At 44.5% G+C, this 25,985-nt stretch overlaps 1 protein-coding gene across 1 annotated transcript in view; it reads right to left on the minus strand.

Annotated features, from left to right (window-relative positions):
• Positions 1-23,252, minus strand: part of LOC134573261 (solute carrier family 2, facilitated glucose transporter member 6-like) — a 31,681-nt gene extending 8,429 nt beyond the window's left edge. Inside the window, exons 1-6 of the mRNA XM_063432895.1 lie at positions 22,915-23,252; positions 9,951-10,113; positions 8,292-8,498; positions 7,174-7,273; positions 6,320-6,528; positions 5,626-5,778 (exon numbers count right to left, since the gene is read on the minus strand). Of these exons, the coding sequence (XP_063288965.1) occupies positions 5,626-5,778; positions 6,320-6,528; positions 7,174-7,273; positions 8,292-8,498; positions 9,951-10,113; positions 22,915-23,012 (930 nt within the window). The 5' untranslated portion in view covers positions 23,013-23,252. The remainder of the gene's footprint in view (positions 1-5,625; positions 5,779-6,319; positions 6,529-7,173; positions 7,274-8,291; positions 8,499-9,950; positions 10,114-22,914) is intronic.
• Positions 23,253-25,985: the final 2,733 nt, after the last annotated feature.

A 25,985-nucleotide genomic window follows, 5' to 3' on the forward strand; every position in this document is an offset into this window, starting at 1 on the left:
AGACATCATTAATAAATTCTTGGAACACTGCTGGGGCATTGCAAAGCCCAAATGGCATGACGGTATACTCATAATGACCTGACCGAGTGTTAAAGGCTGTCTTCCATTCGTGGTCCTTTTTAATACGTATCAAATTATATGCTCCTCTAAGATCTAATTTGGTGAATACCGTAGCATGTTTGAGCCTGTCAAACAATTCTGTTATTAGAGGTATAGGGTAAGCATTTTTGATGGTGATCTTGTTAAGACCTCTATAATCAATGCAAGGTCTTAAATCACCTTCTTTCTTTGATACAAAGAAGAACCCCGCTCCAGCCGGAGAAGAGGATCTTCTAATAAATCCCTTGTCTAATGACTCTTTAATGTACTCCTCCATGACACGGTTTTCTTGAACCGATAGGGGGTACACCCTGCCCTTAGGAGGTATAGTACCAGGCAACAAATCAATAGCACAATCGTAGGGTCTGTGAGGCGGTAATTTGTCAGCCTCTCTTTTATCAAAGACAGTCTTTAAAGTTAAATACTGAGAGGGTATTGTCGTAGATAAAGGAGGAACAGTAGGAACGTTAATAGAATTCACAGGCGTGACTTCAATAGTACATGACTCATGGCAGGCTTCACTCCATGATTTTATCTGCCCTGTCTCCCAGTCAAAAATGGGATTGTGGGCACGTAACCATGGATACCCTAACACCAACTGTGAAGAGGGAGAGGTGATGACCTGGAACCGAATGGTTTCATAGTGTAGAACCCCTGTGTACATGTGTAGCGGTGTAGTCTCGTGAGTAACAACAGGAGATATCAATGGTCTACCATCTATGGCCTCAACGGCCAAGGGTATCTCCTTCTCTCTGATGGGAATATTGTTTCTCTTTACAAAACCAGAGTCTATAAAGTTCTCGGCTGCCCCAGAATCAACCAGGGCGTCTATGTTTTCAACTATACAACTCTCTCCCATATGTAAAGAAACAGGGAGAAGCAGTCGGTTAGGAGGCAATGTAGGAGACTTAGAAATCACACCCAAGGCCAGTCCCCTATAAGGTCTTAGGTGCGAGAGTTTTCCGGGAGCAGAGGACACTCCTTTACCATATGGTCTCTCTTACCACAATATAGGCAGAGTCCCTCCCTTCTCCTATGTAATTTCTCAGTATCTGAGAGTTTGGCAACCCCTAATTGCATAGGTTCCTCTTCAGATACTTTAACACTCTCCGGTATATTAACTCTGGGTTGAATAGGTGTAACAAAACGTCTATTCCTGTTCTTAGTATAGAGCCTGTCACGAATCCTATTATCTATATCGATGAGGTAGTCAATAAGGTCCTCTAAGGCAATAGGAAGCTCCTTAGCTGCTACCTCATCCAATATAGAGTCTGATAAACCTTCCATGAAGGCCGTAGTTAACCCATTATTGGTCCAATCGACCTGTGAGGCAAGGGTACGAAACTGTATAGCGTAATCAGCCACAGTCCTAGAACCCTGTTTAACCCTCATTAATGCTCTAGCGGCATTCTTAGACCTTTTCATAGTATCAAAAGTTCTGCGAAAAGCTGTTAGGAAACTGTGAAAGTTATGCACCATAGGTCCATTAGCCTCCCAAATAGGGTTTGCCCATTCAAGTGCTTTGTCGGTAAGTTGGTGCATAAAGAACCCAACTTTAGACCTCTCTGTGGGAAATGAACGTGGATACATTTCAAAATGAAACTCTATTTGGTTAATGAACCCTCTGCATGTCTTAGAATCCCCTCCATACCTAGGAGGAGGCGTTAAATGTGCTGTAGCGTTAGGCATATTCGATACTTCAGGAAGCAGGGGTGCAGGAGGGTTAGGTGCGGTTGCTGGAATGGTTCTAGCTAAGAGCGTCTGGAGAGCCTGAGCTATTTGATCCATACGGTGATCCTGCTCTACAAATCTAGCCTCATGGGTCGCCATCTGTTGAGCTAAATCTGCGGGGTCCATGGCCCTATCGTAATGTAACGAGTATATACCCCTACACGCAGGATCCAGCCTAACAGAAGACAGTACAGAGGAGAGATACGTCTACCGGACCTTAGAGTGGCCGGACTCGACGTAATAGGATAAGACAGAGTCAGGAACGATCCGAGGTCAAGGGCACAAAGAGACAGCGTAAACGAAAACTAGCCGGGGACTGGTACACAGGAATCAGCAAGCCGGCAAACAGTACAGAATAGGATAAAGCGAAAACGAAGTCAGAATACAAAGCCAAGGTCAAATACGGAGAAACACAACTGAACACAACAAGCACTAAAGGGAACTGTAGCAGAAACCACGATAGGGCAAGGAACTAAGGGAAAAGGGTAAGTATAAGTAGCCTTCAAACTAATATGATTGGCTCCTGTCACTTCCACTCCCCCAACAGGTAAGTGTATGGGGTGATTGGCATGACAGGAGCCAATGGGAGCCTTTTTGCAATTTAGGCTCCCACTGTCTCTTTAAGAGCGCGCCCGAGATTCGCGGCGCGCTCTTAGCTGCAGGCGGGACACGTGACCGCTTCTCGCGGTCACTGCCCGCCTTCCTGTCTGAACAGATAAGGTAAGTACCGCTACACCCTGGTCCCAAGACCAGGATCTAGCTTCCAGTGGGTAGGCCTCTCCTAGTCCAGAAAGCAAAGCAGGCTGCTCTTACAAGAGCAATTGTTGTAAGCCAAGGAAGTATAGTGATTATAGCAATCTCCTGAGTGAATATAGCTCTCCAATGCCCCAAACATGAGCCTAGACTTTATATAGGGTAAAACGAATCTCTTTAATGGCAGCCACAACTGGCCTGTTTTTAAACCCTCTTAGCAGGTTTATATTGACACTAATTGTCACAATTTTTGGGATGATCAAAGAAGTCCCTGTACATGAAAACCACTTGTGGAAATGTGTTTCTTGGCAACTGTCTGGGATTCCAACCATGGGATGGCTTAAAGGGACACTCCACTGCCCAAATACACCATAAATTAAAAAAACACTGTTTAGTAGATATACCTTAAATGAAAACTTGCATGCATTTAATTATGTTTGGGGATATATCTAAAATCAGTTTGCAAAACCTGCAGTTCTTTTTTCTGCTGCCTTTGCAAGCCCTTCCCCTTCTAACCCCGCCCAGACTTTCTGTGGCTGTCCAATCACAGACCTCCCAATGCAGCTCAATGAGGAGTCTTGGTAAGGCAGGTGCTCTGGACAATTGCTGTCTCTTGAGGTCAGCTGCATTGAGCTAACGAAACCAGGAAGTAACATCTGTTTTCTCCTTAAAAGCCAAGGGGGTGTAACCAGGTTAATTTATAAAAGTGTCAATTTCTATTGAAATCTACGATTTTTGCAAACGAGAAAAAGAGAAGGCACTCTTCCCACATAAAGCTTTTCAGCAAGCTAAAGTTGATTAGGGGGCTGGAGTGACCCTTTAAGTGTAAGAAGTGCTTTTAGAATGCGGTTTACAAGTCATATCATGATAGTGTACCAGTAGCAAAAAATGTTCTCTTGGGTATTTTATATACATACCTCCCAACATTGGGAGGCATATAATCGGGACCATGATGTGGGCCCTGAGGGAAGTGACACCTTCAAGTCTGCAAGTCTGAGCAGAAAAGGGGTTGGCCGCACACTAAAGGGACATGACATCCTGTCTGTCTGGCAACATACTGACAATATTATGCAGCAACCAATTGAGTTGCAATATTAATCCCTAATCCATTAATGTGGAATTTGATTATTATGGGCAAAAATGTCTAGTTGGAAAAAACCACAAGAGACATTTCTAAACCTTGGCTATTTTTTCCTTAAATAGAAAATCTTGTTGACTTTTTAGTTTGAATTCGATGTTTCCTGAATAACTCTATAGCATTTTCCGTAAATCTTTGCATCGTAACGGTTTTCATGTTCTGTTATATCTGCTAATATACTCTCTGCGTTACGGCAGGCCTTGATGTACAGGTTTGGTTATATCCAGGCACCAGGGGGTTAATACAGAGCAGAGAATGACACTCCATCAAAGCAGGAAAACCTTTATTTGTTAATCGGCAGCTGAGAGGGAAGTGACACTGAAAATAAGAGTGGGAAAAAAACAATATGTCTCAATCTGAGAGTGCGGTCAGTAGGGAAGTTACTTTGTTCCATTATTCTGAGTCCCTGTGTAATGAGTCATTATTAAAAGTTAACCATTAAAACCAAAGTAACACTATAGCGTTAGGAATACGTACTTGGAGTTAAATTTCCTAATGCTATAGGATCTCTCTCCCTAGCTTTAAATAGGTTAGCCTCACCTCTTACTTGGCATAGAAAGGAGAGAGAAAAATGAAGATTTAATTACCTTTTTCCAGCACAGAGGCTCTCTCTTCCTGCAGCGTCATTGAGGAGATAGGACCGCCTTCTGCGTTTTTTCTAAGTCTGTGCTGCGGAAGCGCCGCTATTGGCTGTCATACCGACATCCCCTATGACACTGGCTATCATTTCCGCATCAGAACAGTAGCGCTCACAGCGGGAATTATTCACACCTAGTATAGCACCTTGGATGTAACTACTGTGAGACAGAACAGGAGAACCGCCTTTAAGAGGGTTCTCTTGCTTTTCTCCTGTCACTCAATCCTCAGGAAAAAAAAAAGCTATGTAGGTGTCTATGGCCAAGATTTAATTTAATCAGAAATATTTAAAAATCTACACATTTGTTAGAATGTCTACAAGTTGTGGGCACAAAGGTCAGCATCTGCCTAGATAGTGAGCAACTGTTTCAGGAGACAAACAGCACGTTACTTCTCGCACTGATTGAGAATGTTCACGTACCCAAGATGTATGATGAAATAACACTTTACAAACACATTCTGCTAAAATAAACAGAAATACTAATTTTAAAGGGTTACTCGAACCCTGTTTTTAACTTTATTTATTTTTGGTGTTTATTATTTGTTTGGCCCTTGTCCACTTCGTCCCCCAAAAAAGGTAAACCAAGCTTAAAAATTAGCCAGATTTCACCTCTAGCCAAGTTCGTTACAATCATTTCCACGATATTCACTCATCGTGCCAGGTCACTGTTTCCCTCTATGAGGTCAAACCAAATGCTTCTCCTAGAGAAACATTTGATTGGCCAGATCTCACAGGATACAGGCTCAGAGCGCATGCATGGATTGATCTCAGCTCAGGGAGCGAGTGTGGAGAGGACAAGGGGGGTTGGTCAAACGAAGGGAACCAAAATAATAAGTGAGGCTGGGAGGACTCACATGAGGTACGGAGGTGAGAACTACTGCAGACATTTAGGAGGACTGTCTGCCCAAACCACGTTCACACAGTCCTACAGACTTCTTGCAGGCGCCTCATTGCACTGCCTGCAAGGGAAGACAATGATTATGTCCCTCTGCAGCTTGTAGTGCTGAATATAGGCATAATTTTTGCACAGAACTCACATTAGGCAGTCGAGAACAGAGATACAAGGAGATTAAGTATTGTGTGCCAGGGGTACAACCAGACCCCGGCACAAAAATGCATACTTCCCAGCATAGGCAGTAATTCAAACTGAAACACTGCACATATAAATTGCTTGCACAGTTACCACTTCTTAAAGCAGAAATGGTCATGGAGGTTGGAGTAACCCTTTAAGTGTAGGGCAAAGACACAGGTTTTTTAAGGTACTCACCAAAGTCACGGAGGTCCTCTCAAAGATTGGCTCCAGATATGTTAAGATAGGTGTGATGCCAGAGAGCTGTTGCAGGAATCTCATAAGGATGGCAATGAGAATGGGCTTGTAGTAGTATGGATCCTTGATTTCAGCCCACGACAGAGAGTGAGTCTAGGGGATGGAAATGAACTTCATGAGACATCCGTGATCAAGAAACCTTCTTTAGAACTTCTGTCTTGCTCTCCTACACAACTGTATACTGAGCATTTCAGAGCAGTATTCATCAGACTACAGTTTCATTAAAAAGAAAGTAACAGTACCTACTTTTCCCACATAAAGGGCAATGAACCTTTGATTTAATATTCAACCAATTTCCCAGACTGTAAGCTGATGAACATCACATTCAAATGTTAAACCTCCTCCTCTCAGTTGATGAGCATCCTCATACAACCTCTTAATCTTGGCTCTCAACCAAATAGCATCATATTCAACATCCAATGTCTTCATTTGAGAACCTCTTCATCTCAACCAAGCAGAATCGATTAAAGCTCTAAATATCTTCATCTTAAATGAAAAACATCCATCCAACCTTAAACCTCTTCTTCTCTACAAAGGAATATCCTATCCAATCCATCATCTTTCTCTACGTTCCTATTACTTCTATCCTGCTTTGCATTCTCTACATTCATTCATGTTCTCCAGAATACTGTACCATGCACATGGAGTTCTTAATTCTGTCAAATTCTTCTTGATACGCAGTGTCAGCCCCCCGAAGCCACAGCAGGGCTTTGAGCGCCCTCTTATCTTTGCCTTTAGAGATCAGGAAGCGAGGCGAATCAGGCATGAAGCACATAAGGACAAGCATTATAAATACAGGAACCTCTCCAACCACGGCCAACCACCGCCATGACAAGAAATTCCCTATGGTGAAAAAAAAATGAAAACCTCAACAACAACAAAATATAAATATTAAGTGTGAGCTACAAATGTAGAACGTAGAATGTAGAATCAATGTGCTTTCAGAGAGAAATAAATGAGTTAATCATGGGTGGACTCCATGGAATTCCAGCTGTGATTGACTTCCATCTTTCAGGCATATCTATTAATTAACCTCCCAACAGCATGTGGATCCAATAGCTGTCCAGAAATACATGACCCTGGTGCAAACTTTAGAAGTAAATGAGATGAGTATTCTAAATCCTGTACAGCTCCAATACATTACAAAATATAAACCCAATACAGTTTAATTGGTACATGCTGGTGTTATTCACCTAACAATCACCAAGTTTGCTCATTTTGCCTGAAGTCAGGTATCATCTCACTGGTAAAGTTACTCCCTATGGCTCACCTGCACCCTCACCTCATCTCCCTTATTACTGACATTCATGGATCCCCAGCCTCTGACGTGATTCTGGATTTTGATAACTGCTTCGAGTTCTAGACATGCCTTTTCCCCCAGATTATAAGACCCATTCCAGCCACGTGTTTGCAAGTCCTTGCCCATCCTTTGCCTTAGATGTCAATGCCAAACCACGCTTTATAAAGGTAAAAAAAAATGATACATACCAAATGCATAAAGAATGAGAGCCCCACAAACAGCCATTATCTGGGGACAGGCTCCAAGTGCACCCCTGACCCCACCGTGGGAGATTTCCGAAATATATACCTAGAAAAATGCCGGAGAACAAACACGAAGATGAAAATACAAATGCTTTGAGAATAAAGAAAGTGTTCACCCGCTGGAGCTGACCGTCAAGTGGAGTTATAGGATTACCCTGTACTGTAGTGAAAAGAAAAACTTAGAAATAAAAAATAAGTTACCAATGCTGTAAGACAGTCTTTTCTCTTCACCCAGAAATGGTTAGTTTTGATAGCTGACCTGAACTAATAATAATATTAAAAGAACTGTATTATAACTTTACGGCTACAGCAAATTCTGTGTTGATTTTGTCTTGCTTTTGTCGACTTAGTGTACGCTGTTTTCGTCAAGGTGAAGATATGTATTTGAAAAAGCAAGATCGCATGTACAGATAATAGCTAATACTGAGGTGATAAGTCCTTCTAAACGGTTTTAATAAAGAGGGTTTGAAAGTTCCAAATAAATCTCCGAGAATATTCTACTGAAAAGTTGTCACGCCTATGTGGCCCCTATGCTTGTGGGCAATTGCCCAGCGTGCCCATTCGCATTGGACAACCAGGCTCACAAATACACATTGTTCACTATGAATTAGTGAAGGTAACATTAAAAGTCAGGGAAGTGACAATATCCATTTACATTTGAAAATCCTCAGCAATTCCCAACAATCCGTGACTTAAAGAATAATGGATTACTTTTAAAACATGTCTGAACATGTGTGAATGGAACTCGATGGACTCAACTGTTTTGTTTTTTTCCAGCCTGAACAACTATATGCAACTATGGATCCATGTGAAAAGTGGTATCATTATGTTAGTTCGTGCAAGAGATTGCACCATTATTTACACCTTCCAACCTATGGTTTTCTAAAATAGAAATCTTGGAAGGTTGATGAGGGAGACCTGACTGTATGGCAGCTTGGACACAACATGGACGTGCCTCAAAACTTGACTTGCCACTCATCCCAATTTGGTTAGCATTTCCCTTAAATGTGAAGGAATTTGAATATCAAAAGTACCAAGCCTCATTTTATCTTGTGCCAACTTACCGGTATGGACGATGATGTTAGACCACTAGCAAAGCCAGTTAGAATCCTGCCCAGCAGTAACATGGAGATATGCTGGGCACTGCCCATGAGGAGGAATCCCACAGCCATTGGGAGGGCCGAGAACATGATGCTGAGTTTACGTCCCAGGCGGTCATTCAATATCATGGAGCTGATCCCCCCCAGACAGGCCCCCAGAGCAAACACGGACTGGCAGAGAAAAGAAGACGAGTCAGGCCACCAGACTGATATTTTTTAAATTAAATATATATATATTCAAAACCCAACCCTATACAAGCATTAGTTGGTGCATTTAGTTATATGAAGAGAGAAGCCAAACTGCTGGTTTCTATAAATTCTGCATCTGAGGTAGACAAATGTGGGTTATGGATTGTGGCAGTTCTAGTTACATAACAGTTCAAGAGCATAATTTGACTACCCCATGAATTACAGCCACCAGAATGCATCATGGGAATTTGAGAACATGAATCATGATTATTGGACGTCTTTCAAAGTTGACCAATATCAATAGCTGAGCAGATTCCAAGCAGGGTATAAAATGCATTTGGATAAAGCGCCATCGTTGAACGTATGACATAATATGTAAGTCTAAGGTTGGACCATGCCGAAGTGACAGTCACACCTGGGGGATGTTTTATAATGAAGTGAGGAAGTTCAGTGACTCAATGGCTAAAGCTTCAGCTACAGTGTCTCGGAGTGTCTCGGAGTCACAGGTTGAATTCCCATTAAAAATAAACTCAGACATTCATTCTACGAAGGTCAATACAATGAAAAAGAACTGTCTTGCTAAGGTATGACATAGTATGTAAGTCTACGGTTGGGCTATGCCGAAGTGACAGTCACACCCAGTGGATGTTTTATGTTAAAACTGAAGAGACAGCTACAGTGTCTCGGAGTCAAGTCACAGGTTGAATTCCCATTAAAAATAAACTCAGATATTCATTCTGTGAAGGTCAATAAAATGAGAATGAATAGTCTAAGTATACACTGTGATTCTAGCGGCAAGTTACATTTATATTTTCTGCTTAAATACTTTGATAAACTACACTTCTGCTACCATGACTCGGAGTCACAGTTTCAATTCCTATAAAAGGTTAACACAGTCATTCTCCTAAAGACAATAAACTGACAGTGATTAATCGGAGTATATACTAAGAATCTAGGAGGAAGTTACATTTTTAGGTTTGTGAGATTTTCGGTTCGCCCATAAACAAATCTATTTGTCCAAAATACTCCCCCCCCCCCCCCCTCTGTCCCCCTTGCCCATGATTAGCTCTAACTGGGTGGACTGTTTTTGTTTGTTTTGTGACTCAGCGATAGAATTGATATCTATATTCTGAGCAAATCGATCCGTTGACAATTAACCAATTTTTGTTTGGAACCAATTGATTCATCAATAAACAAAGCGATTTTTGTATGTCTAACTTCTATTTTTCTGCTTACATACTTTGATATTATTTGTGGCTGGGGACTGGCTGTATCACATGGTATGAAAATCCAGTTATGCTGCTCTGGTTCCCTACACACAGCCCGGGGAGAAGGATATTCTACTGGATAACTCAATGTGACCTGCTCCAGTTATTCCAGCCATGCAAATGGAAATATTAATAAACAATCATTAGAAAAAAAATATAAACCTACCCCAAACCATGACACTTCATTGGTTTCAATGTGTAGATCTGGATAAACATTCTTCTCTAATGCCGGAATGACTGGAGATGGGTAAACCAGAGAATAGCCAAATGTAAAGTTTCCCAGAACAGCGGAAAACGCAGCCAGGAACATCTTCTTGTTATTAAGTGTCCTGAAAGGAGAATCCGAGATAAAGGCACGAAGAATGAGGAAAGGGACATGGAAACCTGGGACATGGAAGAGGAGAAAATAGGCCACTACCTACAAGGATAGGGGCACAGTCTGTTAGAAAGGGGCACTGCCTACAAGGATAGGGGCACAGTCTGTTAGAAAGGGGCACTGCCTACAAGGGGGAATGTCTGTTAGAAAGGGGCACTGCCTACAAGGATAGGGGCACAGTCTGTTAGAAAGGGGCACTGTCTACAAGGATAGGGGCACTGTCTGTTAGAAAGGGGCACTGCCTACAAGGATAGGGGCACAGTCTGTTAGAAAGGGGCACTGCCTACAAGTATAGGGGCACTGTCTGTTAGAAAGGGGCACTGCCTACAAGGATAGGGGCACTGTCTGTTAGAAAGGGGCACTGCCTACAAGGATAGTGGCACTGTCTGTTAGAAAGGGGCACCGCCTACAAGGATAGTGGCACTGTCTGTTAGAAAGGGGCACTGCCTACAAGGATAGGGGCACAGTCTGTTAGAAAGGGGCACTGCCTACAAGGATAGGGGCACTGTCTGTTAGAAAGGGGCACTGCCTACAAGGATAGGGGCACAGTCTGTTAGAAAGGGGCACTGCCTACAAGGATAGGGGCACTGTCTGTTAGAAAGGGGCACTGCCTACAAGGATAGGGGCATAGTCTGTTAGAAAGGGGCACTGCCTACAAGGATAGGGGAACTGTCTGTTAGAAAGGGGCACTGCCTACAAGGATAGGGGCATAGTCTGTTAGAAAGGGGCACTGCCTACAAGGATAGGGGCACAGTCTGTTAGAAAGGGGCACTGCCTACAAGGATAGGGGCACTGTCTGTTAGAAAGGGGCACTGCCTACAAGGATAGGGGCACAGTCTGTTAGAAAGGGGCACTGCCTACAAGGATAGGGGAACTGTCTGTTAGAAAGGGGCACTGCCTACAAGGATAGGGGCACAGTCTGTTAGAAAGGGGCACTGCCTACAAGGATAGGGGCACTGTCTGTTAGAAAGGGGCACTGCCTACAAGGATAGGGGCACAGTCTGTTAGAAAGGGGCACTGCCTACAAGGATAGGGGCACAGTCTGTTAGAAAGGGGCACTGCCTACAAGGATAGGGGCACTGTCTGTTAGAAAGGGGCACTGCCTACAAGGATAGGGGCACAGTCTGTTAGAAAGGGGCACTGCCTACAAGGATAGGGGCACTGTCTGTTAGAAAGGGGCACTGCCTACAAGGATAGGGGCATAGTCTGTTAGAAAGGGGCACTGCCTACAAGGATAGGGGCACAGTCTGTTAGAAAGGGGCACTGCCTACAAGGATAGGGGCACAGTCTGTTAGAAAGGGGCACTGCCTACAAGGATAGGGGTACTGTCTGTTAGAAAGGGGCACTGCCTACAAGGATAGGGGAACTGTCTGTTAGAAAGGGGCACTGCCTACAAGGATAGGGGCATAGTCTGTTAGAAAGGGGCACTGCCTACAAGGATAGGGGCACAGTCTGTTAGAAAGGGGCACTGCCTACAAGGATAGGGGCACTGTCTGTTAGAAAGGGGCACTGCCTACAAGGATAGGGGCACAGTCTGTTAGAAAGGGGCACTGCCTACAAGGATAGGGGAACTGTCTGTTAGAAAGGGGCACTGCCTACAAGGATAGGGGCACAGTCTGTTAGAAAGGGGCACTGCCTACAAGGATAGGGGCACTGTCTGTTAGAAAGGGGCACTGCCTACAAGGATAGGGGCACAGTCTGTTAGAAAGGGGCATTGCCTACAAGGATAGGGGCACAGTCTGTTAGAAAGGGGCACTGCCTACAAGGATAGGGGCACTGTCTGTTAGAAAGGGGCACTGCCTACAAGGATAGGGGCACAGTCTGTTAGAAAGGGGCACTGCCTACAAGGATAGGGGCACTGTCTGTTAGAAAGGGGCACTGCCTACAAGGATAGGGGCATAGTCTGTTAGAAAGGGGCACTGCCTACAAGGATAGGGGCACAGTCTGTTAGAAAGGGGCACTGCCTACAAGGATAGGGGCACAGTCTGTTAGAAAGGGGCACTGCCTACAAGGATAGGGGTACTGTCTGTTAGAAAGGGGCACTGCCTACAAGGATAGGGGAACTGTCTGTTAGAAAGGGGCACTGCCTACAAGGATAGGGGCATAGTCTGTTAGAAAGGGGCACTGCCTACAAGGATAGGGGCACAGTCTGTTAGAAAGGGGCACTGCCTACAAGGATAGGGGCACTGTCTGTTAGAAAGGGGCACTGCCTACAAGGATAGGGGCACAGTCTGTTAGAAAGGGGCACTGCCTACAAGGATAGGGGAACTGTCTGTTAGAAAGGGGCACTGCCTACAAGGATAGGGGCACAGTCTGTTAGAAAGGGGCACTGCCTACAAGGATAGGGGCACTGTCTGTTAGAAAGGGGCACTGCCTACAAGGATAGGGGCACAGTCTGTTAGAAAGGGGCACTGCCTACAAGGATAGGGGCACAGTCTGTTAGAAAGGGGCACTGCCTACAAGGATAGGGGCACAGTCTGTTAGAAAGGGGCACTGCCTACAAGGATAGGGGCACTGTCTGTTAGAAAGGGGCACTGCCTACAAGGATAGGGGCACTGTCTGAAAGGGGCACTGCCTACAAGGATAGGGGCACTGTCTGAAAGGGGCACTGCCTACAAGGATATGGGCACAGTCTGTTAGAAAGGGGCACTGCCTACAAGGATAGGGGCACTGTCTGTTAGAAAGGGGCACTGCCTACAAGGATAGGGGCACTGTCTGAAAGGGGCACTGCCTACAAGGATAGGGGCATAGTCTGTTAGAAAGGGGCACTGCCTACAAGTATAGGGGAACTGTCTGTTAGAAAGGGGCACTGCCTACAAGGATAGGGGCACAGTCTGTTAGAAAGGGGCACTGCCTACAAGGATAGGGGCACAGTCTGTTAGAAAGGGGCACTGCCTACAAGGATAGGGGCACAGTCTGTTAGAAAGGAGCACTGCCTACAAGGATAGGGGCACTGTCTGTTAGAAAGGGGCACTGCCTACAAGGATAGGGGCACAGTCTGTTAGAAAGGGTCACTGCCTACAAGTATAGGGGCACAGTCTGTTAGAAAGGAGCACTGCCTACAAGTATAGGGGAACTGTCTGTTAGAAAGGGGCACTGCCTACAGGGATATGGGCACAGTCTGTTAGAAAGGGGCATTGCCTACAAGGATAGGGGCACAGTCTGTTAGAAAGGGGCACCGCCTACAAGGATAGGGGCACAGTCTGTTAGAAAGGGGCACTGCCTACAAGGATAGGGGTACTGTCTGTTAGAAAGGGGCACTGCCTACAAGGATAGGGGAACTGTCTGTTAGAAAGGGGCACTGCCTACAAGGATAGGGGCATAGTCTGTTAGAAAGGGGCACTGCCTACAAGGATAGGGGCACAGTCTGTTAGAAAGGGGCACTGCCTACAAGGATAGGGGCACTGTCTGTTAGAAAGGGGCACTGCCTACAAGGATAGGGGCACAGTCTGTTAGAAAGGGGCACTGCCTACAAGGATAGGGGCATAGTCTGTTAGAAGGGGGCACTGCCTACAAGGATAGGGGCACAGTCTGTTAGAAAGGGGCACTGCCTACAAGGATAGGGGCACTGTCTGTTAGAAAGGGGCACTGCCTACAAGGATAAGGGCACAGTCTGTTAGAAAGGGGCACTGCCTACAAGGATAGGGGCACAGTCTGTTAGAAAGGGGCACTGCCTACAAGGATAGGGGCACAGTCTGTTAGAAAGGGGCACTGCCTACAAGGATAGGGGCACTGTCTGTTAGAAAGGGGCACTGCCTACAAGGATAGGGGCACTGTCTGAAAGGGGCACTGCCTACAAGGATAGGGGCACTGTCTGTTAGAAAGGGGCACTGCCTACAAGGATATGGGCACAGTCTGTTAGAAAGGGGCACTGCCTACAAGGATAGGGGCACTGTCTGTTAGAAAGGGGCACTGCCTACAAGGATAGGGGCACTGTCTGAAAGGGGCACTGCCTACAAGGATAGGGGCATAGTCTGTTAGAAAGGGGCACTGCCTACAAGTATAGGGGCACTGTCTGTTAGAAAGGGGCACTGCCTACAAGGATAGGGGCACAGTCTGTTAGAAAGGGGCACTGCCTACAAGGATAGGGGCACAGTCTGTTAGAAAGGAGCACTGCCTACAAGGATAGGGGCACTGTCTGTTAGAAAGGGGCACTGCCTACAAGGATAGGGGCACAGTCTGTTAGAAAGGAGCACTCCCTACAAGTATAGGGGAACTGTCTGTTAGAAAGGGGCACTGCCTACAGGGATATGGGCACAGTCTGTTAGAAAGTGGCACTGTCTACAAGGATAGGGGTACTGTCTGTTAGAAAGGGGAAATGCCTACAAGGATAGGGGCACAGTCTATTAGAAAGGGGCACTGCCTACAAGGATAGGGGAACTGTCTGAAAGGGGCACTGCCTACAAGGATAGGGGCACAGTCTGTTAGAAAGGGGCACTGCCTACAAGGATAGGGGCACAGTCTGTTAGAAAGGGGCACTGCCTACAAGGATAGGGGAACTGTCTGTTAGAAAGGGGCACTGCCTACAAGGATAGGGGCATAGTCTGTTAGAAAGGGGCACTGCCTACAAGGATAGGGGCACAGTCTGTTAGAAAGGGGCACTGCCTACAAGGATAGGGGCACTGTCTGTTAGAAAGGGGCACTGCCTACAAGGATAGGGGCACAGTCTGTTAGAAAGGGGCACTGCCTACAAGGATAGGGGCATAGTCTGTTAGAAAGGGGCACTGCCTACAAGGATAGGGGCACAGTCTGTTAGAAAGGGGCACTGCCTACAAGGATAGGGGCACTGTCTGTTAGAAAGGGGCACTGCCTACAAGGATAGGGGCACAGTCTGTTAGAAAGGGGCACTGCCTACAAGGATAGGGGCACAGTCTGTTAGAAAGGGGCACTGCCTACAAGGATAGGGGCACAGTCTGTTAGAAAGGGGCACTGCCTACAAGGATAGGGGCACTGTCTGTTAGAAAGGGGCACTGCCTACAAGGATAGGGGCACTGTCTGAAAGGGGCACTGCCTACAAGGATAGGGGCACTGTCTGTTAGAAAGGGGCACTGCCTACAAGGATATGGGCACAGTCTGTTAGAAAGGGGCACTGCCTACAAGGATAGGGGCACTGTCTGTTAGAAAGGGGCACTGCCTACAAGGATAGGGGCACTGTCTGAAAGGGGCACTGCCTACAAGGATAGGGGCATAGTCTGTTAGAAAGGGGCACTGCCTACAAGTATAGGGGAACTGTCTGTTAGAAAGGAGCACTGCCTACAAGGATAGGGGCACTGTCTGTTAGAAAGGGGCACTGCCTACAAGGATAGGGGCACAGTCTGTTAGAAAGGGGCACTGCCTACAAGTATAGGGGCACAGGCTGTTAGAAAGGAGCACTGCCTACAAGTATAGGGGAACTGTCTGTTAGAAAGGGGCACTGCCTACAGGGATATGGGCACAGTCTGTTAGAAAGGGGCATTGCCTACAAGGATAGGGGCACAGTCTGTTAGAAAGGGGCACCGCCTACAAGGATAGGGGCACAGTCTGTTAGAAAGGGGCACTGCCTACAAGGATAGGGGCACTGTCTGTTAGAAAGGGGCACTGCCTACAAGGATAGGGGCACAGTCTGTTAGAAAGGGGCACTGCCTACAAGGATAGGGGCACAGTCTGTTAGAAAGGAGCACTGCCTACAAGGATAGGGGCACAGTCTGTTAGAAAGGGGCACTGCCTACAGGAATATGGGCACAGTCTGTTAGAAAGGGGCATTGCCTACAAGGATAGGGGAACTGTCTGTTAGAAAGGGGCACTGCCTACAAGGATAGGGGTACTGTCTGTTAGAAAGGGGAAATGCCTACAGGGATAGGGGCACAGTCTATTAGAAAGGGGCACTGCCTACAAGGATAGGGGAACTGTCTGAAAGGGGCACTGCCTACAAGGATAGGGGCATAGTCTGTTAGAAAGGAGCACTCCCTACAAGTATAGGGGAACTGTCTGTTAGAAAGGGGCACTGCCTACAGGGATATGGGCACAGTCTGTTAGAAAGTGGCACTGTCTACAAGGATAGGGGCACTGTCTGTTAGAAAGGGGCACTGCCTACAAGGATAGGGGCACAGTCTGTTAGAAAGGGGCACTGCCTACAAGGATAGGGGAACTGTCTGTTAGAAAGGGGCACTGCCTACAAGGATAGGGGCACAGTCTGTTAGAAAGGGGCATTGCCTACAAGGATAGGGGAACTGTCTGTTAGAAAGGGGCACTGCCTACAGGGATATGGGCACAGTCTGTTAGAAAGTGGCACTGTCTACAAGAATAGGGATACTGTCTGTTAGAAAGGGGAAATGCCTACAGGGATAGGGGCACAGTCTATTAGAAAGGGGCACTGCCTACAAGGATAGGGGCACAGTCTGTTAGAAAGGGGCACTGCCTACAAGGATAGGGGAACTGTCTGTTAGAAAGGGGCACTGCCTACAAGGATAGGGGAACTGTCTGTTAGAAAGGGGCACTGCCTACAAGGATAGGGGAACTGTCTGTTAGAAAGGGGCACTGCCTACAAGGATAGGGGTACTGTCTATTAGAAAGGAGCACTGCCTACAAGGATAGGGGTACTGCCTGTTAGAAAGGAGCACTCCCTACAAGTATAGGGGAACTGTCTGTTAGAAAGGGGCACTGCCTACAGGGATATGGGCACAGTCTGTTAGAAAGTGGCACTGTCTACAAGGATAGGGGTACTGTCTGTTAGAAAGGGGAAATGCCTACAAGGATAGGGGCACAGTCTATTAGAAAGGGGCACTGCCTACAAGGATAGGGGAACTGTCTGAAAGGGGCACTGCCTACAAGGATAGGGGCACAGTCTGTTAGAAAGGGGCACTGCCTACAAGGATAGGGGCACAGTCTGTTAGAAAGGGGCACTGCCTACAAGGATAGGGGAACTGTCTGTTAGAAAGGGGCACTGCCTACAAGGATAGGGGAACTGTATGTTAGAAAGGGGCACTGCCTACAAGGATAGGGGCACTGTCTGTTAGAAAGGAGCACTGCCTACAAGGATAGGGGTACTGTCTGTTAGAAAGGAGCACTCCCTACAAGTATAGGGGAACTGTCTGTTAGAAAGGGGCACTGCCTACAAGGATAGGGGCACTGTCTGTTAGAAAGGGGCATTGCCTACAAGGATAGGGGTACTGTCTATTAGAAAGGGGCACTGCCTACAAGGATAGGGGCACAGTCTGTTAGAAAGGGGCATTGCCTACAAGGATAGGGGTACTGTCTATTAGAAAGGAGCACTGCCTACAAGGATAGGGGTACTGTCTGTTAGAAAGGAGCACTCCCTACAAGTATAGGGGAACTGTCTGTTAGAAAGGGGCACTGCCTACAAGGATAGGGGCACTGTCTGTTAGAAAGGGGCACCGCCTACAAGGATAGGGGCACAGTCTGTTAGAAAGGGGCACTGCCTACAAGGATAGGGGTACTGTCTATTAGAAAGGGGCACTGCCTACAAGGATAGGGGTACTGTCTGTTAGAAAGGAGCACTCCCTACAAGTATAGGGGAACTGTCTGTTAGAAAGGGGCACTGCCTACAAGGATAGGGGCACTGTCTGTTAGAAAGGGGCACTGCCTACAAGGATAGGGGCACAGTCTGTTAGAAAGGGGCACTGCCTACAAGGATAGGGGTACTGTCTATTAGAAAGGGGCACTGCCTACAAGGATAGGGGCACAGTCTGTTAGAAAGGGGCATTGCCTACAAGGATAGGGGAACTGTCTGTTAGAAAGGGGCACTGCCTACAGGGATATGGGCACAGTCTGTTAGAAAGTGGCACTGTCTACAAGGATAGGGGTACTGTCTGTTAGAAAGGGGAAATGCCTACAGGGATAGGGGCACAGTCTATTAGAAAGGGGCACTGCCTACAAGGATAGGGGCACAGTCTGTTAGAAAGGGGCACTGCCTACAAGGATAGGGGAACTGTCTGTTAGAAAGGGGCACTGCCTACAAGGATAGGGGAACTGTCTGTTAGAAAGGGGCACTGCCTACAAGGATAGGGGCACTGTCTGTTAGAAAGGGGCATTGCCTACAAGGATAGGGGTACTGTCTATTAGAAAGGAGCACTGCCTACAGGGATAGGGGTACTGTCTGTTAGAAAGGAGCACTCCCTACAAGTATAGGGGAACTGTCTGTTAGAAAGGGGCACTGCCTACAGGGATATGGGCACAGTCTGTTAGAAAGTGGCACTGTCTACAAGGATAGGGGTACTGTCTGTTAGAAAGGGGAAATGCCTACAAGGATAGGGGCACAGTCTATTAGAAAGGGGCACTGCCTACAAGGATAGGGGAACTGTCTGAAAGGGGCACTGCCTACAAGGATAGGGGCACAGTCTGTTAGAAAGGGGCACTGCCTACAAGGATAGGGGAACTGTCTGTTAGAAAGGGGCACTGCCTACAAGGATAGGGGAACTGTCTGTTAGAAAGGGGCACTGCCTACAAGGATAGGGGAACTGTCTGTTAGAAAGGGGCATTGCCTACAAGGATAGGGGAACTGTCTGTTAGAAAGGAGCACTGCCTACAAGGATAGGGGTACTGTCTATTAGAAAGGAGCACTGCCTACAAGGATAGGGGTACTGTCTATTAGAAAGGAGCACTGCCTACAAGGATAGGGGTACTGTCTGTTAGAAAGGGGCACTGCCTACAAGGATAGGGGTACTGTCTGTTAGAAAGGGGTACTGCCTATGAGAATTGGGGCACTGTCTGAAAGAAGGGGCTCTGCCTTTGAGAACCGGTGATGGACCTTTACAAACAGAAAGCAGTTTACATTCCTGAAATACAGTGACCAGGTGGGAGGCTAAAATCTTAAAGGTTTTTAAACAAGCCCAGAGTCTGGAGTTCACACAGCCAGTGTATACATTTATTAACATTTGTTTTTTCATTATTAGAATACATCTAGGGCTCACATCATATAATGGTAAGAGATAAATGTAATAAAAAGCTGCAATCCGGCTGCAGGCAGTCACAGTGCCTTAGTCTTGTGTCATTTTGTGTTAATTCTAATTGCTCAATCTCAGACCTCTGGCATTGTAACATCTCTCTGACTTCATGGGAGAGCTGCTTTGGCTCAGCAGTGACTTTACTAGACGTTGGAATTTCCACAACATGACATAGCAGAGGGAAAGATTTACAGAGGGAAAGATTTTACTTCCAATAATGTGCCAAATGTGCCAATTGAGAGACAAAAAAATTATTTCACGAAATCCCCAGAATGTATCAAATCTGAATTTTAACAGTTACACTGGGCACTCAAGTATATGTATTAAGATTAAATGTTTTATTAACCCCTATTTATTTGGTATCAAGCATCTGGTAAAAAACATATATAATATTTTATTTTATAATGGGTCTGTGTACCTGGTAAATACAATATATTCTCTATAGTATTCATTTATTATAGTACTGGGTGTCTGAATGCACAATACATATTTAATTGCCGTGGTTGGCCCCTGTTATATATTATAATTTTATTGTAGCAATGGGTACCATTATATACGATATGTATTATATTTTACTTTATAGCAGCGATGGTCCCCTGGTGTATATTATAATATTATATAGCAGCGATTGGCTCCTTGTATATATTATAATATTATAGAGCAGCGATGGTCCCCTGGTGTATATTATAATATTATATAGCAGCGATGGTCCGCTGGTATATATTATAATATTATATAGCAGCGATGGTCCCCTGGTGTATATTATAATATTATATAGCAGCGATTGGCCCCTTGTATATATTATAATATTATAGAGCAGCGATGGTCCCCTGGTATATATTATAATATTATAGAGCAGCATTGGTCCCCTGGTGTATATTATAATATTATATAGCAGCGATTGGCCCCTTGTATATATTATAATATTATATAGCAGCGATGGGCCCCTGGTATATATTATTATATTATATAGCAGCGATTGGCCCCTTGTATATATTATAATATTATAAAGCAGCGATGGGCCCCTGGTATATATTATTATATTATATAGCAGCGATGGGCCCCTGGTATATATTATAATATTATTTAGCAGCGATGGTCCCCTGGTATATATTATAATATTATATAGCAGCGATGGGCCCCTGGTATATATTATTATATTATATAGCAGCGATGGGCCCCTGGTATATATTATAATATTATATAGCAGCGATGGGCCCCTGGTAAATATTATAATATTATATAGCAGCGATGGGCCCCATGTATATATTATAATATTATATAGCAGCGATTGGCCCCTGGTATATATTATAATATTATATGGCAGCGATGGGCCCCTGGTATATATTATAATATTATATAGCAGCGATGGGCCCCTGGTATATATTATAATATTATATAGCAGAGATGGGCCCCTGGTATATATTATAATATTATATAGCAGCGATGGGCCCCTGGTATATATTATAATAATATTTAGCAGCGATGGTCTCCTGGTATATATTATAATATTATATAGCAACGATGGGCCCCTGGTATATATTATAATATTATATAGCAGCGATGGGCCCCTGGTATATATTACAATATTAAACAGCAGCGATGGGCCCCTGGTATATATTATAATATTATATAGCAGCGATGGGCCCCTTGTATATATTATAATATTATACAGCAGCGATGGGCCCCTGGTATATATTATAATATTATACAGCAGCGATGGGCCCCTTGTATATATTATAATATTATATAGCAGCGATGGGCCCCTGGTATATATTATAATATTATTTAGCAGCGATGGTCCCCTGGTATATAGTATAATATTATATAGCAGCGATGGGCCCCTGGTATATATTATTATATTATATAGCAGCGATGGGCCCCTGGTATATATTATAATATTATATAGCAGCGATGGGCCCCTGGTAAATATTATAATATTATATAGCAGCGATGGGCCCCATGTATATATTATAATATTATATAGCAGCGATTGGCCCCTGGTATATATTATAATATTATATAGCAGCGATGGGCCCCTGGTATATATTACAATATTATATAGCAGCGATGGGCCCCTGGTATATATTATAATATTATATAGCAACGATGGGCCCCTGGTATGTATTATAATATTATATAGCAGCGATGGGCCCCTGGTATATATTACAATATTATACAGCAGCGATGGGCCCCTGGTAAGTATTATAATATTATAAAGCAGCCATGGGCCCCTGGTATATATTATAATATTATATAGCAACGATGGGCCCCTGGTATATATTATAATATTATATAGCAGCGATGGGCCCCTGGTATATATTACAATATTATACAGCAGCGATGGGCCCCTGGTATATATTATAATATTATATAGCAGCGATGGGCCCCTTGTATATATTATAATATTATACAGCAGCGATGGGCCCCTGGTATATATTATAATATTATACAGCAGCGATGGGCCCCTTGTATATATTATAATATTATATAGCAGCGATGGGCCCCTGGTATATATTATAATATTATATAGCAGCGATGGGCCCCTGGTATATATTATAATATTATATAGCAGCGATGGGCCCCTTGTATATATTATAATATTATATAGCAGCGATTGGCCCCTGGTATATATTATAATATTATATAGCAGCGATGGGCCCCTGGTATATATTATAATATTATATAGCAGCGATGGGCCCCTGGTATATATTATCATATTATATAGCAGAGATGGGCCCCTGGTATATATTATAATATTATATAGCAGCGATGGGCCCCTGGTATATATTATAATAATATTTAGCAGCGATGGTCTCCTGGTATATATTATAATATTATATAGCAACGATGGGCCCCTGGTATATATTATAATATTATATAGCAGCGATGGGCCCCTGGTATATATTACAATATTATACAGCAGCGATGGGCCCCTGGTATATATTATAATATTATATAGCAGCGATTGGCCCCTGGTATATATTATTATATTATATAGCAGCGATGGGCCCCTGGTATATATTACAATATTATACAGCAGCGATGGGCCCCTGGTATATATTATAATATTATATAGCAGCGATGGGCCCCTTGTATATATTATAATATTATACAGCAGCGATGGGCCCCTGGTATATATTATAATATTATACAGCAGCGATGGGCCCCTGGTATATATTATAATATTATATAGCAGCGATGGGCCCCTGGTATATATTATAATATTATATAGCAGCGATGGGCCCCTGGTATATATTATAATATTATATAGCAGCGATGGGCCCCTTGTATATATTATAATATTATATAGCAGCGATGGTCCCCTGGTATATATTATAATATTATATAGCAACGATGGGCCCCTGGTATGTATTATAATATTATATAGCAGCGATGGGCCCCTGGTATATATTACAATATTATACAGCAGCGATGGGCCCCTGGTAGGTATTATAATATTATAAAGCAGCGATGGGCCCCTGGTATATATTGCAATATTATACAGCAGCGATGGGCCCCTGGTAAATATTATAATATTATATAGCAGCGATGGGCCCCTGGTATATATTATAATATTATATAGCAGCCATTGGCCCCTGGTATATATTACAATATTATACAGCAGCGATGGGCCCCTGGTATATATTATAATATTATATAGCAGCGATGGGGCCCTTGTATATATTATAATATTATATAGCACTGCAGCGATGGGCCCCTGGTATATATTATCATATTATATAGCAGCGATGGGCCCCTGTTTTATCCTATATATATCTGTTGTTCTGGGAAATAAAATTAGTACTTACTTGACATATTCTTTCTCGGCTTCTCGCAGAGTTTTGCCCACAGACTGATAGTGAGGTTTATTTGAGTCACTGAGAAGCGGCTGTTCTGCATTATCCATCAGTGATACAAGTGATCTATAGATATATCTATTGTGCGATGTGCTGCTCTCGGTCCCAGTGATACAGGTTATCTATAGATATATCTATTGTGCGATGTGCTGCTCCTGGTCTCAATGATACAGGTTATCTATAGATATATCTATTGTGCGATGTGCTGCTCCTGGTCTCAGTGATACAGGTTATCTATAGATATATCTATTGTGCGATGTGCTGCTCTCGGTCCCAGTGATACAGGTGATCTATAGATATATGTGTTGTGCGATGTGCTGCTCCTGGTCCCAGTGATACAGGTTATCTATAGATATATCTATTGTGCGATGTGCTGCTCCTGGTCTCAGTGATACAGGTTATCTATAGATATATCTATTGTGCGATGTGCTTCTCTCGGTCCCAGTGATACAGGTTATCTATAGATATATGTGTTGTGCGATGTGCTGCTCTCGGTGCCAGTGATACAGGTGATCTATAGATATCTCTATTGTGCGATGTGCTGCTCTCGGTCTAAATGATACAAGTGATCTATAGATATATCTATTGTGCGATGTACTGCTCCTGGTCTCAGTGATACAGGTGATCTATAGATATATCTATTGTGCGATGTGCTGCTCCTGGTCTCAGTGATACAGGTTATCTATAGATATATCTATTGTGCGATGTGCTGCTCTCGGTCCCAGTGATACAGGTGATCTATAGATATATCTATTGTGCGATGTGCTGCTCCTGGTCCCAGTGATACAGGTTATCTATAGATATATCTATTGTGCGATGTGCTGCTCTCGGTCCCAGTGATACAGGTGATCTATAGATATATCTGCTTCTCATGATCTCCTAGAGCCCAGACTGATGGCAGAGTTTGCTGTCTGATCTTTTGATCTGGGTTAAGACTTCCACTCTATATAGAGTTATTCCCTGCTTCTTCTTTTTATCGTAGGTCTGGGAGGGAGGAGCAGACTGACAGCCTCGGAGCATTGTGTAACTTCGGAAGCTTTGTACATAGAATATAATGCATAGAGTACAGTATCCCTTCCTTAAATCACACAGCACACAGCCAGTGACAGCAATGGCTAGCTCACACAGAAATCATCCCAACATCTCTACAAGAATCCCAGTGCTCTATAACAATAAAACTCACAGTAATGTGCAGTGTGTATGAATATATCGCAGAGCAACACAGCAATGTGCAGTGTATCACAAAGCTCATACATGGGCTGAAAAAAAGACTTGGATCCATCAAGTTCAGCCTTCCCTACATCTATTTCTGTTGTTGGTCAAAAAAAAGGCAAAAAACACGAGTTTGAAAAGCTTTCCAGGTTTGCAACAAACTAGGAAAAAAATTCCTTCTCGATCCCGGGAATGGCAGTCAGATCTAGGCTTGCCACCTTTCTTGTAAAAAAATACCGGCCATTATTTATGTGTGATGTGATGGGACACAAGGTCACTGGTTGTTACGTTACATAACAAGGAGTAACATAAGGGGAAAACCCATTTGGAAGAGGAAAGTTCCCTAAACCGCTAACGTACTTATTACAATATGTACCATGTCTGACTGTGTGTGTAGTGTAGCATTGTGCGTAAACGTGTATACTGTGTCAGAGTATGGGTGTAGTAGTGTGTGTGTAGCATTGTGCGTAAACGTGTATACTGTGTCAGAGTATGGGTGTAGTAGTGTGTGTGTAGCATTGTGCGTAAACGTGTATACTGTGTCAGAGTATGGGTGTAGTAGTGTGTGTATACCACATCTGATTGTGTATGCTGTGTGTGTTTGTGGCAGTGTTATTATGCAAATACTCTGTCTGAACGCGGATGTAGCCATGACCGGTGCAATGATTTTTGGCCACATAGTCGAAAATGCATTTTGCCGCCTCCCCCCAGAAAATGTGTCTTCACCTGTGTATCTTCTAATCCACTCTTTGAACTTCTTACCTTCTTTAGCCAAATTCACGTTTTTTTTTATCCCCTCTTTTGAATGTCTTACTACCTTTTGTCCCTTTGTGTGTCTTATCTCCCCTCTAGTGTATATTATTCCCCCTTTTATGTGTCTTACACCCCCTTGTATGTCTCTTGCAATTCCCCTTGTGTATCTCAAACTTCACCAACCCCTTTTTGTGTCTCTAACTTCCCCCAGACCGTTTTTGTGTCTCCTACATGCCCAGCAGCCCCTTTGTGTGTCTTGTACTCCTCAGGTCCCTCTCTGTATTTCTTACTTCTCGACCAGCCCCTTTGTGTGTCTCCTGCTTCCCCAGCTCCTTTATTATTTATATAGTGCCAACATATTCCGCAGCGCTTTAGAATTATAAAATTGGGATACTTGACAAGTAATTTACATACGGATTATAACAAGCAAGAGGTAATTGCTCAAACAAGCTTACAATCTATGAGGAAGGGGTAAAGACACACAAGAGGAATAACAGCATGTTAGTGGGGGTAAAGATTGATGGATAACATGCCTGTGTTGAAATAAGCTGGTAAAAGCGGTGTGTAGAAAAACCGAACAGTGAATACCAGAGACCTATTAATAAAGGGCAGGATTGTATGTAGCACAAGGAATCATAAGCCCCTTTAAAAGCTTTATGAAGAAACCCGTATTTAAAGCTCATTGACTTCTCCAACATATGATGTTATGGCTTTAGATGTATGATTTGTGTGTCAGATACTGCCCGGGAGGTCTCTGCTAGGTGCAGACACATTGCGTAGTGCTTATCTACAAAAGGATTCCATGGAGGCATAGGCGTGCGCACGGGGTGTGCCGGGGTTGCCTGGGCACACCCTAATCCCCGTGGCATGCCTATGGATTGAGACCGGCAGGGGAGATCTCAGGATCTCCCTAGTCGGCTCATGCAGTGCCGGCGCTATCATAGGGCCGGCTCTGCTCTAAGCCTCCTCTCACTGGCCCACAGGCAGTGAGGGAGGCAGGAGAGGACCCGGGGAGCTCTTGCCAGCAGCTCCGCCGGGTTTCTCTCGCGAGGTTGGAG

Source organism: Pelobates fuscus, chromosome 9 (assembly GCF_036172605.1).
Source record: "Pelobates fuscus isolate aPelFus1 chromosome 9, aPelFus1.pri, whole genome shotgun sequence".
Taxonomy (NCBI): domain Eukaryota; kingdom Metazoa; phylum Chordata; class Amphibia; order Anura; family Pelobatidae; genus Pelobates; species Pelobates fuscus.